This window comes from Apodemus sylvaticus, chromosome 1, assembly GCF_947179515.1.
Source record: "Apodemus sylvaticus chromosome 1, mApoSyl1.1, whole genome shotgun sequence".
In the NCBI taxonomy this organism is placed as follows: domain Eukaryota; kingdom Metazoa; phylum Chordata; class Mammalia; order Rodentia; family Muridae; genus Apodemus; species Apodemus sylvaticus.
In genome coordinates, this window is record NC_067472.1 from 105,291,206 (window position 1) to 105,307,219 (window position 16,014).

Sequence of the window (16,014 nt, forward strand, 5' to 3'; positions counted from 1 at the left end):
TGCCACCACTGCCCGGCTATATACAAACTTTTATCCAACATTATATTAAAGGAGAAAAGTTCAAAGCATTTTTACTAAAATCAGATTAAAAAAAAAAATCAAAGACAAGTACTATTTCCACTCTTATGCAGTAGCGTGCTGGAGTCTTAGCTACAGGAACAGGACAAGAGAAGCAAATAAAAGGGGTACAAATAGGAAAAAAAGTTTCTGTGTCTCTATTTACAGACAACCAGAGCAATAAACAAAAAGAGCACAACACTGATACAAAAACAATGGAATAGAAGACTCAGGATAGAAGGCCGCAGTTACAGCTACCTGATTTTTAACACACTTAAAAATACACATTTGAGAAAAGGCAGCATCATCAACAAATGGTGCTGAAAACTAGCTATCTTTAAGTAGGTGAAGCTAGACCTTTATCTAACACAAAATAACCTTACACAAAATAACTCTAAAACAGGATCTGATGACCTCTTCTGGCATTCAGGTATACATGCAGATAGAACATTCACACATAAAATATACATAAAAAACCAAAAACAAAACCCAAAAAACTAAAAAATAAAACAAAAAACACCAAAGAGGCCAAGTGTGGTAGTATGTGCCCTTAATCTCAGCACTTGGGAAGCAGAGGCAGATGGATTGCTTGAGTCTGAAGTCTATCTGGCCTAGAAAGTGAGTTATAAGACAGTCAGGGATACACAGAGAAACCTCATCTCCAAAAGTCAAAAAAAATTTAAAAACTAAAAAGAGAGCAGGATGTTGGACAGTGGATTGGGGAATGAGGTCTCCAGAAGGCTGGATATAATCAAAATGCACTGTATACACAAACAAACAATAAGAAGTATATATAAAAGCTGGGCGGTGGTGGCGCACACCTTTGATCCCAGCACTCTGGGAGGCAGAGGCAGGTGGATTTCTGAGTTCGAGGCCATACTGGTCTACAGAGTAAGTTCCAGGAAAGTCAAGGCTATACAGAGAAACCCTGTCTCGAAAAAACAAAAACAAAAACAAAGAAGCAATGTCTAACAAAAAAAAATGTCTAACTAGGTTAAATGGTGTGTTTCATAATTTAGTAAGTCAAGACCACTATCAGCTATATAATGATGTTAAAGTCTGCCTAGGATACAGGAAAATGTCAATAGTGGGCCAAGATAGGCCTATTCATCCAATAAATGAATATTTTGAAAAGTGTACTAAAGAAAAAGGATGCATAAAGAAAGATATCAGGCTAGAGATGTTCAGCAGCTAAGAGTATCTGTTACTCTTGCAGAGGAATCGTGTTTGCTTCATAGCACATATACTGTAGTTCACAACTACCAGTGACTCCAATTCCAGGGACCTGACACTCTTCTGGCCTTTTTGGGCACCAGGTACTTATATACTTGCAGGTACAACATTCACACACATAAAAAAATTTAAATGTATGGTAGTGACCTAAGCCTGTAATTTCAGCACCTGGGGGCCCTATGTGAGACCCTATGCCTACAGTTTCTATTGATGTGATAAACACTAGGACCATAAACTACTTGGGGGAAGAAAGCGTTTATGTTCTTTTCATTTCTACATGATAGTCCACCATCAAAGGAAGCCAAAGTAGAAACTCAGAGCAGAAACCTGGAGGCTGGAGCTGATGGACGGATGGGTGCTATTTACTATATTACTCCTCATGGTTTCTCAGCCCGTTTTCTTATAGCATACAGACCCACAAGCCCAGGGGTGACATTACCCACAGCCATTTGGACCTTCTCACATCAATCAAGAAAATGTACCATAGGCTTGCCCACAAGACAATCTTATGGAGCATTTTCTCAATTGAGGTTTCTTCTTCCAAAATGATTCTAGCTCATATCAAGTCAGTACACTCTATCATGAAATAAAAATAAAATAAAAAGAAAGAAAAAGGGGGATGGAGAGATGGCTCAGCGGGTAAGGGCACTGACTGCTCTTCCAAAGGTCCAGAGTTCAAATCCCAACAACCACATGGTGGCTCACAACCATCCGTAACGAGAGCTGACTCCCTCTTCTGGAGTGTCTGAAGACAAGCTAGGGTGTACTTACATATAATAAGTAAATAAATCTTTAAAAAAAAAAAAAGAAAGAAAGAAAAAAAAAAGTGGTCAGCAATTCTATAATTTTGGCAAGTAAGATTTTGGCTGACCTATCTTATAGAAAAACAGCTGATACTATGAGGTGTTCTTATTACCTGCCCTCTCACAGCACCCCACCCACCCAGGAAAAAAAGAAAGACAAAAACAAAAAACCCTTGGGTTTTTTTTTTTGTTTTTGTTTTTTGTATTGAGTTTTTTTCGAGACAGGGTTTCTCTGTATAGCCCTGGCTGTCCTGGAACTTACTCTGTAGACCAGGCTGGCCTCGAACTCAGAAATCCGCCTGCCTCTGCCTCCCAGAGTGCTGGGATTACAGGCATGCGCCACCACCGCTCGGAAGACCCTCATCTTTTGTAAAGTTTAAATAGAGCATACTTCCTCTTCCTTCCCTCCTTCCTTGTCTAAGACAGGATTTCTCTATGTACCCTGATTGTACTGAAACTTGCTTTGTAGATCAGGGTGTTCTTGAACTCACCGAGATCTGCCTTCCTTCCATGTGCTGGGTTTAAAGGTGTGCACCATCACACCTGGCCAGACTGTACTTTATAGAAAGCAAGTACTATTAGTTTTCCTCAATTAGTCTTGATTACCAAATACTGAAATGAGGAAAACCTACCTTTAAGACAATAAAACAGGGATGTAATGAGAGTATGGAAGTTTGAAACTTTATACTTGAGGGCTGGAGAGATGGCTCAGTGGTTAAGAGCACCGACTGTTCTTCCAGAGGTCCTGAGTTCAATTCCCAGCAACCACATGGTGGCTCACAACCATCTGTAAAGGGTTAGATGCCCTCTTCTCGTGTGTCTGTAAACATCTACAGTGTACTCATATATATAAAATAAATCCTAAAAAAAAAAACAAAACCCAAAAAACAAAACAAAACAAAACAAAAAAACCAAGTCCGGCGGTGGTGGCGCACGCCTGTAGGCCCAGCACTCTGGGAGGCAGAGGCAGGAGGATTTCTGAGTTCGAAGCCAGCCTGTTCTACAGAGTGAGTTCTAGGACAGCCAGGGCTATACAGAGAAACCCTGTCTTGAAAAAAACCAAAACCAAAACCAAAAACCCAAAACAAAACCAAAAAACAAACAAAAACTTTATACTCAGAAATACTGCAATCATAATGAATTTGTTATCCTGTGTGTAATCTGAATAGCTTGGGAAATACTTTCTTTTTTTTTTTTTTTTAACAAAACTATGCCACAGATATTTTTTTCTTACTCTCTGAGAATATATTTCTAGGTCATGAATTCTAGTTGCTGTTGCTAATTGAAAGAAACCTTTACACTAAAAAAATAGCTTACTCACAATTATTCACATTTTTGTAAGTTAGGAACAACCATTCATACTCAAATAACACTTACCTGCTTTACATTGTATCCTGCTTTTGCACTGGTCTCAATAAACATAACATTCAGCTCTTTGGCTTTCCTCTCTCCCTCCTCAATTGACACTTGCCTATAAGAAAAAATTTAAAAAGGCAAATTAATATTTTTGAAAAATGAAATCATAAAACTATAAACCAAGTTCTATTGGTGTTGGCTATAGAAACAGCCATTAGTTTGGAAACATAACTGTGTGTAGTACTCAAGAACTGCATGTGTCTATCAGCACTCTGGGAGGCAGAGGCAGGCAAATTTCTGAGTTTGAGGCCATCCTAGTCTATAGAGTGAGTTCCAGGACAGCCAGAGCCATACAGAGAAACCCTGTCTCAAGAAAACCAAATTAAAACAAAACAAAACAAAACAAAAACAAAACAAAACTGTATGTGTCTGTGTTTATGTGTATGTTATGTTTATTTTTCTCCCCTAGTACTGGGAATTAAACTTAGGGTCTTACATATGCTGGGCAAGAGCTCTACTAATGAGCATACACAGTTTACTGACTTTAAAAAAATCCTTCATTTATTTCATGTGTATAATGTTCTGTTTGCATGTATGTCTGTTTACCACATGCATGCCTAGTATCCAGAGGCTTTCAGAAGAGGGCACTGGACACTTGGAACTCGAGTTACGGACAGTCATGAGCCATGTGGGTGTTAAGCCCACGTCCTCTGGAAGAGCAGTCAGTACTCTAAACTATTGAGCTATCTCTCTCCATGCCCGTAATCAAATTGTGTGTCTGTGTGCATGTGTGTAAAAAGAATTTCAGGCTAGTAGTGGCAGTACATGCCTTTAAAACCAGCACCCAGGAGGCAGAGGCAGGAGGATCACTGAGTTTGAAGTCAGCCTGTTCTACAGAGAGTTTCAGGACAGCCAGAGCTATACAGAGAAACTGTCTTGAAAAAGACCAATAAAGAAAGACAGGGCCTCATGTAGCCCAGGATGACTGAACTTCTGATCTCCCTGTCTCAACCTCTCAAAGTACTAGAATTATACAAAAACGCTATCATGCCAAATTTTTATTAAGTGCTTTTGACAGAACCCAGGAAGCCCTCCAGGAACTTAACTACATTGTCAGCCCCCAATTTAACAATCTCTGTGTGTGAATGTGTGCAGCTGCTGGTGATGTACCTGGATGAATGTGTACCCAAACCTTCAACAAACAAGCATGCTTCCCTATATATAGTTCTCTGCCTAGTAGCCTGGCAGTCCCAGCAATCCTCTTGCCTTTGGGGCCCCAACATTGGAATTACAAACAAGGCATAGGCCATACTTGGCTTTTTATGCATTAGCAATCTGAACTCAGGTCCTCAGGTTTGCACAACAACTCCTCCACTGAACCATCTCCCTAGCCCCATAAAACTAAGATTTATTTTATTAATGTGTTTTTATTTGGCTGAACCCATTGAATATTTTTGTTTTGAGACATAACCTCACACCCCTGGTTGGCTTAGAACTTGCTAGCCCAAGATGATTTAAAATTTCTCATTTTCCTGCTTTTACCTCTCCAATGCTGGGATTACAGGCACGTACCATCATCACTCTAGGTTTTAAGCATTTTTTGTAAATAGACATGTTATTTAACATTGAAGCTAAGCATTCAGAGTTATTTCATACCTCTTATCAGCAAGATCTGTTTTATTTCCTACTAGCATGATGATGACATCACTTCCTCTTTCTGTTCTGACATCATCAATCCATTTTGTAGTTTGCTGGAATGAGTTAACATCTGGCATTGAGAGTAGACAGAGGGATTAGTATTATTGAAAATGCCTCCCCCAGTAAAGGACACTTCCCACAAATACCCTAAAAGAGGGAAGGGGGACAGCACATTAAGACCCCATTTTTAATGTGCCTACAACGTAACTCCATTTTATCTGATTACAACTGTCAGTGATCTAAAAAAGTCTGAGGAAAATAAAATCCTCACTGTTCATTTTGGAGAAAAGCTTTTTTCTTGACACAATGATCAAACTATTGTAAATACTACATAATTATAAAAATAAAAAGTTTTCTGATCTTTAAGGACAGTTACAGCAGATAATATGGTGTCACATTGCTGCAATGCTTTTTTTGATCATTTATACTAATACATACCAAACATGACAAAGAAAGCATTTCAAAAGTATGTCAGCCAGGAAGTCCCAACACATCCAGAAAATTCATAAAGCCTTTCTATAGCTTTCAACACCACTGTGCTTGCATTGCTTACTCAGTTTGTGATGACTTTAACCTTATTTTGAAAATCCTTTCTTCTGCTTCTACTATCTCTTCTGTGATTGCAAGTATGTGCAACCAGAACTGTCTATTATATTTGTTTTCTATTAGAATCTATGTGAAGTGACCTTAATTATTTTGATGTACCAGGCTCACTTCTAAATGAATTCACCCTTTCTAAATCTTCTAAAATATTCTAGCTAGAATATTTTAATATTTTTAAACAGCTAAAGTAACAAATTTAGTAGTATTTTAGTCACATTTGTGGAATTTTAAAAGAAAACCATGACAAGCTTCATTTGCTTTGGTTAAAGTAAACACAAACACTTTAAAGCTGCAAAACAGATCAATGCATTATAATGAAAATTAATTTTTTTAAAACAAGTAGCAACCTAAAGTAAAGCTGCAAGAGAAGACTGCATAAAGCACATATCCAAAAACGATTTAAAAAAGAAAAGAAGAAAAATATATCTCGGAATGTACTCTAATTTTGCCACTGTAATTACTGTTTAGTAAGACTTCTGGCTGAGCACACAATAATGTCTATTAATATTATGACTAGTTCAAATGAATTGCTTGTATGTAATATTTTTACAGGAGTGCAAGATGCCATATAATCTTGGCTTTCCTATAAATTATGGACTAGTGTATGGAATGATGTTAAATATTGCCTTACAAGTGTAATAAAACAATTTACAAAGATAACCACAGCTAGAGAGCAGTCACCAATGCTCCATGAGAACTTATAGTCACTTAAAAGACCGAAGGCACTCAGGGTTTTTTTTTTTTGGTTTTCTTGTTGTTGTTGTTGTTGTTTTTGGGGACAGGGCTTCTCTATATAGCCCTGGCTGTCCTGGAGCTTACTCTGTAGACCAGGCTGGCCTCGAACTCAGAAATCTGCCTGCCTCTGCCTCCCAGAGTGCTGGGATTACAGGCGTGCCACCACCACCAGACAACACTCAGGTTTTGAAGAAAAAAAAAATTATTCATTTCCCATTAAATTTTTTCTTGGAGAAAAATGAAAAGTGTAATTTGTTACCAATAAAGAAAAATCATTCACAAAATGCACATATTCAAGCAAAAATGACTAACAAAATACACATTATGTTTCTCTGTTTTTCTCTATATAAGAGAATGACTGGAAGAGGGAAGCACAGAAAATGCTAGCTGACAGAAACTTTTAAAAGTCTCAACAGAAGTCATAAAGGATCTGGATAACTTGGCAGCAGTCTTAAATACAGATTATCTTTGAAATCTGAGATAAATTAAGGAATAATATTCCTTTAACTGCTATACTATGGGCTAGTTTATGGATAAGATGATACTATGAAATCCTTGAAATAAATCATAACTGGATCCCAAAGACAGTGAAAACCTGGCACACAGACGTTGAGCATACATACTGGTACAAACACGGAGGCAAGGATTTCTGACTTTGCTATCCTGGGATACAGTTTGCTATGATAAAATGTTTTTCATGCCAGTAAGGAAAACAAGCACAAGACAAACATGCATGCAGCTATGCTAAAGGTTGAAAGAAGATTAGAAATGCATAATCCCCCCACTCACTTGTGATATCATAAACAACAACTGCCACAGTGGAGTCACGAATGTAGCTAGGAATCAAGCTCCTGAACCGTTCTTGACCTGCTGTGTCCCATAATTGCAATCGCACCTAACAACAAAATCAGTCAAACAAGCGAGAAAAGTAAGAAAGGTCAACCCATCGCAGTATACCTACTTGTGATATCGTAAACTACTACGGCTGCAGCAGAGTCACGGATGTAACTGGGAATGAGGCTACGGAAACGTTCCTGACCCGCAGTATCCCACAGCTGCAGCCTGATCTGTGGGATGGGAAAAAGTAAATAAAAAAAAAAAAACAAAACAAAACAAAAAACTCCAAAAAAATAATACTTAAAAAGGTTTTTTTGGTTTTTTTTTGGTTTTTGTTTTTGGTAACATGAGTGGTAGACAACTCATATAAAGGTTTAATGCAGAGGAATGAAAACGTTAACAAACTCCTTTCTAAAAAGGGAGCAGTACTACAAACTTGCTTGTTCTGAAGGTATAATCATAAAAATGATTTGCAAAAGATTTCACAAAGTAAGAAATAATGCTTTTCCTGACCCTCCCTGTAAGTTTGAATCTCAGTGTCTTCCAAATGATCAGAAGTAGATGGTTGATGTTAAAATACTGAGTATAAAAGAGAAAATGAAGGTAAATATTAATGGAAACATCAAGCTATCAGATGACAGAGTCTCTCTGAAGTGAACATGGGTCTATGATTACTGTATTTTGTTTCTCCTACACATTTGTGTCCAGAACGTTGTAAATGATGGGGGAGGGGATAGAAAAGAGAATAAATTTCTGCAATCTTATATAAAAATGTTGTTTACTTTTTTCTGCCACATCACATTATAGAAAATCCTAAAAATAATTCTTAGTCACACAAAGCAGTTTCCCAGCTCAAGTTTTAAGAAAAACTATTATTACAAATGAAAGTATCCACCTCCCCCCAAAAAAATCACATACTTCAGAAATGAGAAAGAATATTAGAATGTTTCATATTTTGGGTGCATTAAGTTATTCAGTGTTTAAGTGATGACAGTTATCTCTTCAAGGAAGAGTGGGCTAAAATATAATTTTTCTCAAAGAAACACTCAACAAAATGAAAGATTAAAAATTTGACAGATCACCCTGCTACACATTCTATTCTGACAAAGAAAGCCTTTAAGTTCACATACTATAAAAACTTTCTGAATGACTTGACTAGTGTTCAAAAGCTAAAATTTCCTCATAAAAATTCCTATTTTTTTTTTTTTTTTTGGATTTGGTTTTTTTCAAGACAGGGTTTCTCTGTGTAGCCCTGGCTGTCCTGAAACTAGACCAGGCTGGCCTCGAACACAGAAATCCGCCTGCCTCTGCCTCCCAGAGTGCTGGGATTACAGGCATGCACCACCACCGCCCGGCTAAAAATTTCTTTTAATTTTCTTATAAATCTATCTGTTGTCTTTTTTCTAAATCAAGATAGCAAAATAAGTCTAAAGATATCAGGAATTTACAAACTAATTCTGACTTTCTTGCTTTCAACATTAAATGGAAATAATAAATCAGAATGACAAAAATAAACTCCATAAAATTTTTTTTCAAGACCCGATTTTGGTAATTTTGTAAGCTCTTCTCATGGTGACAAATACTGAGTAAGCAGTGACCTTAGTTTTCTAGCCTGAAGTGTTGCAGAAAACTGCACACTGAAAACATTACTCACGGTTCGATCCTCCAAGTACATTGTTTTTGATAAGAAGTCAATGCCAATTGTTGCCTATAAAACAAAACAAAAGAGTTAGCAAATAATAACAGTTCGGTGTAGCCAGCAGTTTGGAATAACAAACAGGATTTATGAATGTGAAAGAAATAATAAATACAGACATAACCACACTTCGGCCAAGCAAGAAAAAACATGTCCAATGTTAACTGTTTCCATGTACTAAGCACTCACTCTGCGTTGGAGTTGGCCTAATTCCTTCAGGCCCTTTTACATGATCAATTCTCATCCTCATTCATGAAAGAAAACTCAATTCTCATACCGATTTTTCTTATTACATAGAGAACAAGACAATGTTTTTTTTTAAAAAAAAAAAAAAATTTATTTATTATCTGTAAGTACACTGTAGCTGTCTTCAGATGCCCCAGAAGAGGGCATCAGATCACATTATGGATGGTTGTGAGCCACCATGTGGTTGCTGGGATTTGAACTCAGGACTTTCAGAAGAGCAGTCGGTGCTCTTAATCGCTGAGCCATCTTGCCAGCCCTGGGTATGTATGTATGTATGTATGTATGTATGTATGTATGTATGTATATATATAAAAAAAACCAGAATATTCAAATATCTGAATACAAATCTTAGTCTGATTATCTTAATGTTCCCCAGTCAGAATGGCTTTTATCTGTCCCAATAATTTTATAAAATGAATTTTATGTTGATGGAAACATAATCACACCTAAACTTCCTACATAACGGCTTGTTCTGGTACCAAAGACAGTCAGAGACCAATAAATATGACTTCCAAGGGAACATAATTCTTCTAATGTGGAAGTAGTATATTAAAGAAACAAAATTTTTCCTTTATCTTTCATTAAGTATCTTCTATGATCCAAACACAGTGTAAAATACTGTGTGCCTGGTTAAATAATAAGGACTTTTAAAAGGCAAGAACTAGGGGAAAAAAGGTTGACATTAATGAAGTCTAAATTAAATAGAGAGATAAATTAACTGGACATGGGGGCTCAAGTGACAGCTCAGCAGTTAAGAGCAGTTTTCCTTCAGGAAAGCATGTTCAATTCCCAGCCTTCACTTGGTGGTAGTCAACCATCCTAACTCCAGTTCCAGGGGATCTAATGCCCTATTCTGATGCCCCTGGCATCAGAATGCACATATATACACACAAGCAAAATACCCACACATAAAATAAAACAGATCTCATTTTAAAAGAAAAAGAGGAAAAAAGGAAATAAGTAGCTATGTATTGGCATGTCCCTCCCTGCTTAAAATCTACTGAGACAAGTTATGTGAACTAGTTAGTCCACTGTAAGTTTCCTATCATGATGGCCTAAATTCTCTGATGTCATAAGCTAAAATAAATTCTCAAAAAAAAAAAAAAAATCTCAAAATCAGAAAATCCAAATCTCAGATTTGGATAAGTTCTCTATTTAAAAAAAAAAAAAAAAAAAAAAAAAAAAAAAAAAAAAAAAACCAAAAACTAATTATCACTTCTAATTTTTTTCTCAGAAGACAGTAAAAATAATTTTTCAATAGACTTTGAAAGTAAACTGACTAATAAGGTTATGACTATGGTCAAGATCATTTATATTTTGTATAATTTACACATTATACAAAGCACTTTTATATCTATGGCTGCATGTAAATCAATAAACTTTTTTTTTTTTTTAAGTTTGGTTTTTTGAGACAGGGTTACTCTGTGTAGCTATGACTGTCCTGGAACTTACTCTGTACACCAAGTTGGCCTCGAACTCAGAAATCCGCCTGCCTCTGTCTCCCAAGTGCTGGAATTACAGGCGTGTGCCACCACCGCCCAGCAATAAACTTTTAAGATTATTTATTATATATAAGTACACTTTGTTGTCTTCAGACACACCAGAAGAGGGTGTCAGATCCCATTACAGATGGTTGTGAGCCACCATGTGGTTGCTGGGATTTGAACTCAGGACCTCTGGGAGAGCAGTCAGTATTCTTAACAACTGAGCCATATCTCGAGCCCATGAATGAACTTTTGGCAAAAACAAAATACCTGATAGGTGTTGTCAAAACTGTCATACATGAATCTGGTGATCAAGGATGTTTTTCCAACTGAAAAGAAAAAGAGAAAAATATGCTTAGTGAACATATTAAGTGCATTAGGTTCCCAGGCACTGCTCAAAGAACTGCAATTAAGTTAAATGGAAAATATATTCAATTGTTTTATCCAGAGTTTGTTGACAGGACTGTCTCATTTACAGATAATGATTTCTTTACACTAAAGACACAGGCAAAAAAGTATTTAGCTAAAAGCTGAAGAAAATGAAGAGATAGGATGGAACAAAATAATGTTGAAATTGCAAATTCACAAAAAGCAAAAGGGAGGTAGAAATGAACAAACAAAACAAAACTCTCACCATCTCATGCTCAATTTGTTTAGTGAATCCAATCCATAGGAGTAAAAGACAAGCAGTGCTGCAATGGGCTATGGGGCTTTAAGAACTAATTCTTTTTTTTTTTTAAATAAGAGTACACTGCAGCTGTCTTCAGACACTCCAGAAGAAAGTATCTGATTCCATTACAGATGGATGTGAGCCACTGTGTAGTTGCTGGGAAATGAACTCAAAACAGTCCTTTGATGGGTTATCAGAGTTTTAAGAACTAGATTGCTTTCTATGCGTTTAGCTGTGTTCAGACACACCAGAAGAGGGCATCGGATCCCATTACAGATAGTTGTGAGCCACCATGTGGTTGCTAGGAATTGAACTCAGGACCTCTGGAAAAGCAGTGCTCTTAACTGCTGAGCCATCTCTCCAGTCCTACAATTCTAATTTTTGCTAATAGCCCAGGCTGGTCTTAAACTCATTATGTAGAGCCTGGATTGGCCTTAAATTTCTGGTCATTCTCTTGTCTCAGTCTCTGGAGCAAGGGATTCTAAGCATGTGCCAGCCAGTATGTCTGGCTGAAATTCAACTTTGCATTGGAATTTTTAGGAAAAGCACAAGACTGATATAGTGAAATACTGGGAATTTCCTTACTAAGGTGTACATTCTCCAAGAACAAGAACCACATCTAATAACTTTTCTGTTTCTCCAGTCACTTCACATAGATTCTAATACAAAACAAACTCAAGAACCAGGTAGGCCTGTGAGTTCAAGGCTCACCCAGTCTACAATGAATTCCAGATAAGCCAGGCTACACAGAGAGGCCCTGTCTCAAAATTATCAAAACAACAAGACAGGTGGTGGCGGCGCATGCCTGTAATCCCAGCACTCTGGGAGGCAGAGGCAGGGGGATTTCTGAGTTCAAGGCCAGCCTGGTCTACAAAGTGAGTTCCAGGAAAGCCAGGGCTATACAGAGAAACCCTGTCTCGAAAAAACCAAATCCAACAAACAAACAAACAAACAAACAAAATCAAAACAACAAATAAAACAAATGTAATAATTCTATAAGTTAGAAAGGAAATAGGTTAATAAACTTCTCAAATGTTCCCCAAAATGTATATATTTTGGTAAAGATAAAAATCATAACCAGTCATTGACATTTTAGTTTAATTTTAAATAAGTTTTGTTTTAAAAAATATTTCACTTTAAATCATGTGTAAATGTGCCTGCACATGTATAGGGAGGAAATATGCATGTAAGTGTGGGTGCCTACAAAAGACACAGGCCACAAATCTACCAGGAACTGGAGTAACTGGTAATTGTGAACAGCCCAAAATGGGTGCTAGGAACTCAACTCAGGTCCTCTACAAGAACAGTTATATATTCTTAACCATTGAGCCATTCTCCAGCTCCTAAAGAAATTGTTTTGTTTTTTGAGACAGGGTTTCTCTGTGTAGCCCTGAATGTTCTGGAACTCCCTCTGTAGTCCAGGCTGGCCTAGAACAGAGATATGTTTGCCTCTGCCTTCCGAGTACTGGGATTAAAAGTGTGTACTACCACATCTAGCAAAATAAGGAATCCTTAACAACACGTGTAAGACGTCAATATTCAATACAATAGAATACTTTGAGAAAAAAGAACAACAACAAAAAAAATCTAAATAAATGGAAGGATATATTATGTAGCTGGTTGCCCTTGTAGAAGAGGAGGTTCAATTTCCAACACCTACATCATGAATTCAGCTCCAGGAGATCTGTTTCTCTCTTCTGGACACTGCAAGCCCACGCATGCACTAGGTGCACAGATATACATGCAGGCAAAATATGCACACGTGAAATAACTAAATAGATAAACAACCAACCAATGATAAAAGACTCTTTAAATCACACATGACATAAGCTCTGTCACAAAAGCTTTTTGAAAAACTATTAAATCAATTCTTAAGTTTATTTAGAAATACAAATAAGCAATCCTGATAGCAGTGAACAACTTCAAAACTGACTATGATAAAATAAACTACCAGAGTCCAGACAGTATGACACTGAATACTGGCTTAAAGACAGAAAAGCAGATCAATGGAACACAAACAGGTCCAAAAATAGATAAAAATCTCTAAGCAGTTGAATAAACATTTCTATCCCTCTGAGACCAAAACTCTACTTCCTCTGATTTACACCCTTCTCCAAGAGGAGCAGAGATCAGGCTTTTATATTATCCCTTCACCATAGTATGTAAAGAATAGTCTAAGAAAATTCAGGTTTTAAAAGGCACTTGTAGCTTAAACTATTTCCCTGAAATGAAACAAGAGTGTTTTGTCAGCATGGTGGTGCTTGCCTTCATTCCCAGTTCTCGAGAGGTAGAAGAAAGTGGATCTCTGAGTGTGAAGCTACCCTGGTCTATACAGTGAGTTCTAGCACAACCAGGGCTATATAGAGATCCTGTCTCATGCCCACTCCCCAATAATAGTATTTTATTACCAATTATGATAGTGTTACACATACCAGATGTTTTAAAGAAACTTTTATTCTTATTCTCACTCTATAGAATTAGTGAAGAAAAAACTTTTTTCTGCCAACTTTTATTTAGGGGAATCCTTTGGTCTGTGTGTGGTGGTGCACACTGTAATTCTAGAACTCAGGAAGCAGAGGCAAGAGGATTACTGCAAATTTAAGACCCCTATGGTTTTCACTGTAAGTTCTAGGACAATAACACTCTGTCCTGTTCCCCATCATCCCTTGAATACCCATTTTCTTTGTCCTCAATGAAAATTAACAAATGAGCTAGAGATAGCTTAGCAAGTAAGAGCACCTTCCAGGTTCAGTTCCCAGCACTCACACTGTAGTTCACAACTATCCCTAACTCCAGTTCCAAGGGCTCTAATGCCCTCCTTTGACCTAGGCACACTTGTAATGCACCTACATACATGTAGGCAGAACACTCATACACATAAAAAAGTATTTTTTAAAAGAAAATTAACAAGAAACAACTAAAAAAACTAGACAATCCTGAAATGTTCAGAAATAAGGTTAATACACATCTTTGCTCAAGCTAGGCTTGAAGTCCTTACCCATTCATGCAGCTGGAACCACGGGTGCTTGCCATAATACTTACTCTACTTCATTTTTGTTTTAATATAATTTTAGGAGAAAACAAACTATAACTCAGTCTAGCTCTATAGAAAATGGCTTACTGTGTTTTTGAGACAGGGTCTCTATGCAATCTTGGCTGTCCTGGAACTTTTTATGTAGACTAGGCTAGCTTTCAACACAAAGAGCTTTGCGGGTATCTGCCTCCTTCCAGAGTGCTGGGATTAAAGGTGTGTATCATCATACCCAGCTGTCTTTGTGTTTTAAAACTTCAGGGTATTTGAGAGTTGTTGACACAGCTTAGCTTGGTTTAGTTGATTTCTGTTGCTGTAGAACTACAGCACTCAAGTGAGAGAGCTTTTGATATAATGCAATGAGACTTAGTTGCAGCCAAGCTTTTTCTGCTGTGATCCCAACATCTCAGCCATTGTTACCATAGAATATAATTATAACTATTATCACAGCATAGTAAATGCAATACACTATAAAAATAGTTAAAAAGAAAAGAGATCATACAATTATCTTGGAAGATGCATTTGTGTGTGTGTGTGTGTGTGTGTTTGTTTGTGTACAGAGGTGGACTTTAAGTGGCTTCCCCAATCACTTTCTACATTACTTTGGCCTGTTTCATCAAGATTATTTATTGTGCATATATATGTATCCTAGAGCGGGTAAGCAGAGGGAAGAAAAGGAAGGAAGTCAGGGGATAACTTTTCAGGGGCTAGTTTTTTTTTCTTCCATTTTGTTTTTGAGGCAGAGTCTTTTGTTATTTTTGCTGCTGCATTATTCAGGCCAGTTTCCTATTGATTCTGCTGTCTCCACCTTCCACTTGACCTTAGGAATGAGGGCTTTACAGCTTCACACCACCTCATCCAACTTTTATATACATTTTGTCAACAATTTTACATTTTCACAGCTACTGCTTTTATCTGCTAAGCCATTTCCCCAGCTTTACCATCTTAGTTTTTGAAGCAGACCTGGAACTGACCTTTAAGGCTACGCTGGCTGGCCAGCCTAAAGCCCTAGAGCCCTCCTCTCCCTACTTCCTTAGTGCTGGTATTATATGGGTACACCATGTTCAGTTTTTTTGTTTTTTCGAGACAGGGTTCTCCGTATAGCCCTGGCTGTCCTGGAACTCACTCTGTAGTCCAGGCTGGCCTTGAATTCAGAAATCTGCCTGCCTCTGCCTCTCAAATGCTGGGATTAAAGTTGGGCACCACCACTGCCCAGCTGTTTTTGTTTGGTAATTAAAAGAAAAATTTAGAACTCAGCAGTGATGGCACATGCTGTTAATCCCAGCACTAGTGAGGCAGAGGCAGGCAGATTTCTGAGAATGAGGCCAGCCTGGTCTATATAGAGGGAGTTCCAAACAGCTAAGGCTATACAGAGAAACCCAGTCTCAAACAAACAAAACAATAAAACAAATAAAAAATATTTTAGATTTTTAAATTTCATTTTATGTATATGGGTGTTTGCACACCTGGTACCAACAGAGGTCAGAACTGGGTGTTAAGATTCTCCGGAACTGGAGTTACAGATGTTTGTTAACATCTAGCATCATGTGGGTGCTAGAAACTGA

At 37.4% G+C, this 16,014-nt stretch overlaps 1 protein-coding gene across 2 annotated transcripts in view; it reads right to left on the bottom strand.

The window, feature by feature from the left end:
• Rab6a (RAB6A, member RAS oncogene family) overlaps positions 1 to 16,014 on the bottom strand; it is a 39,665-nt gene that overhangs the window by 7,778 nt on the left and 15,873 nt on the right. The window contains exons 2-6 of one of the 2 annotated variants that reach the window (XM_052157521.1): positions 11,019 to 11,077; positions 8,977 to 9,030; positions 7,447 to 7,552; positions 5,106 to 5,217; positions 3,471 to 3,564 (exon numbers count right to left, since the gene is read on the bottom strand). In XM_052157521.1, coding sequence (XP_052013481.1) covers positions 3,471 to 3,564; positions 5,106 to 5,217; positions 7,447 to 7,552; positions 8,977 to 9,030; positions 11,019 to 11,077 — 425 coding nt within the window. Of the gene's footprint in view, positions 1 to 3,470; positions 3,565 to 5,105; positions 5,218 to 7,274; positions 7,381 to 7,446; positions 7,553 to 8,976; positions 9,031 to 11,018; positions 11,078 to 16,014 lie in introns of both variants that reach the window. The other variant, XM_052157513.1, reaches the window with a different exon arrangement.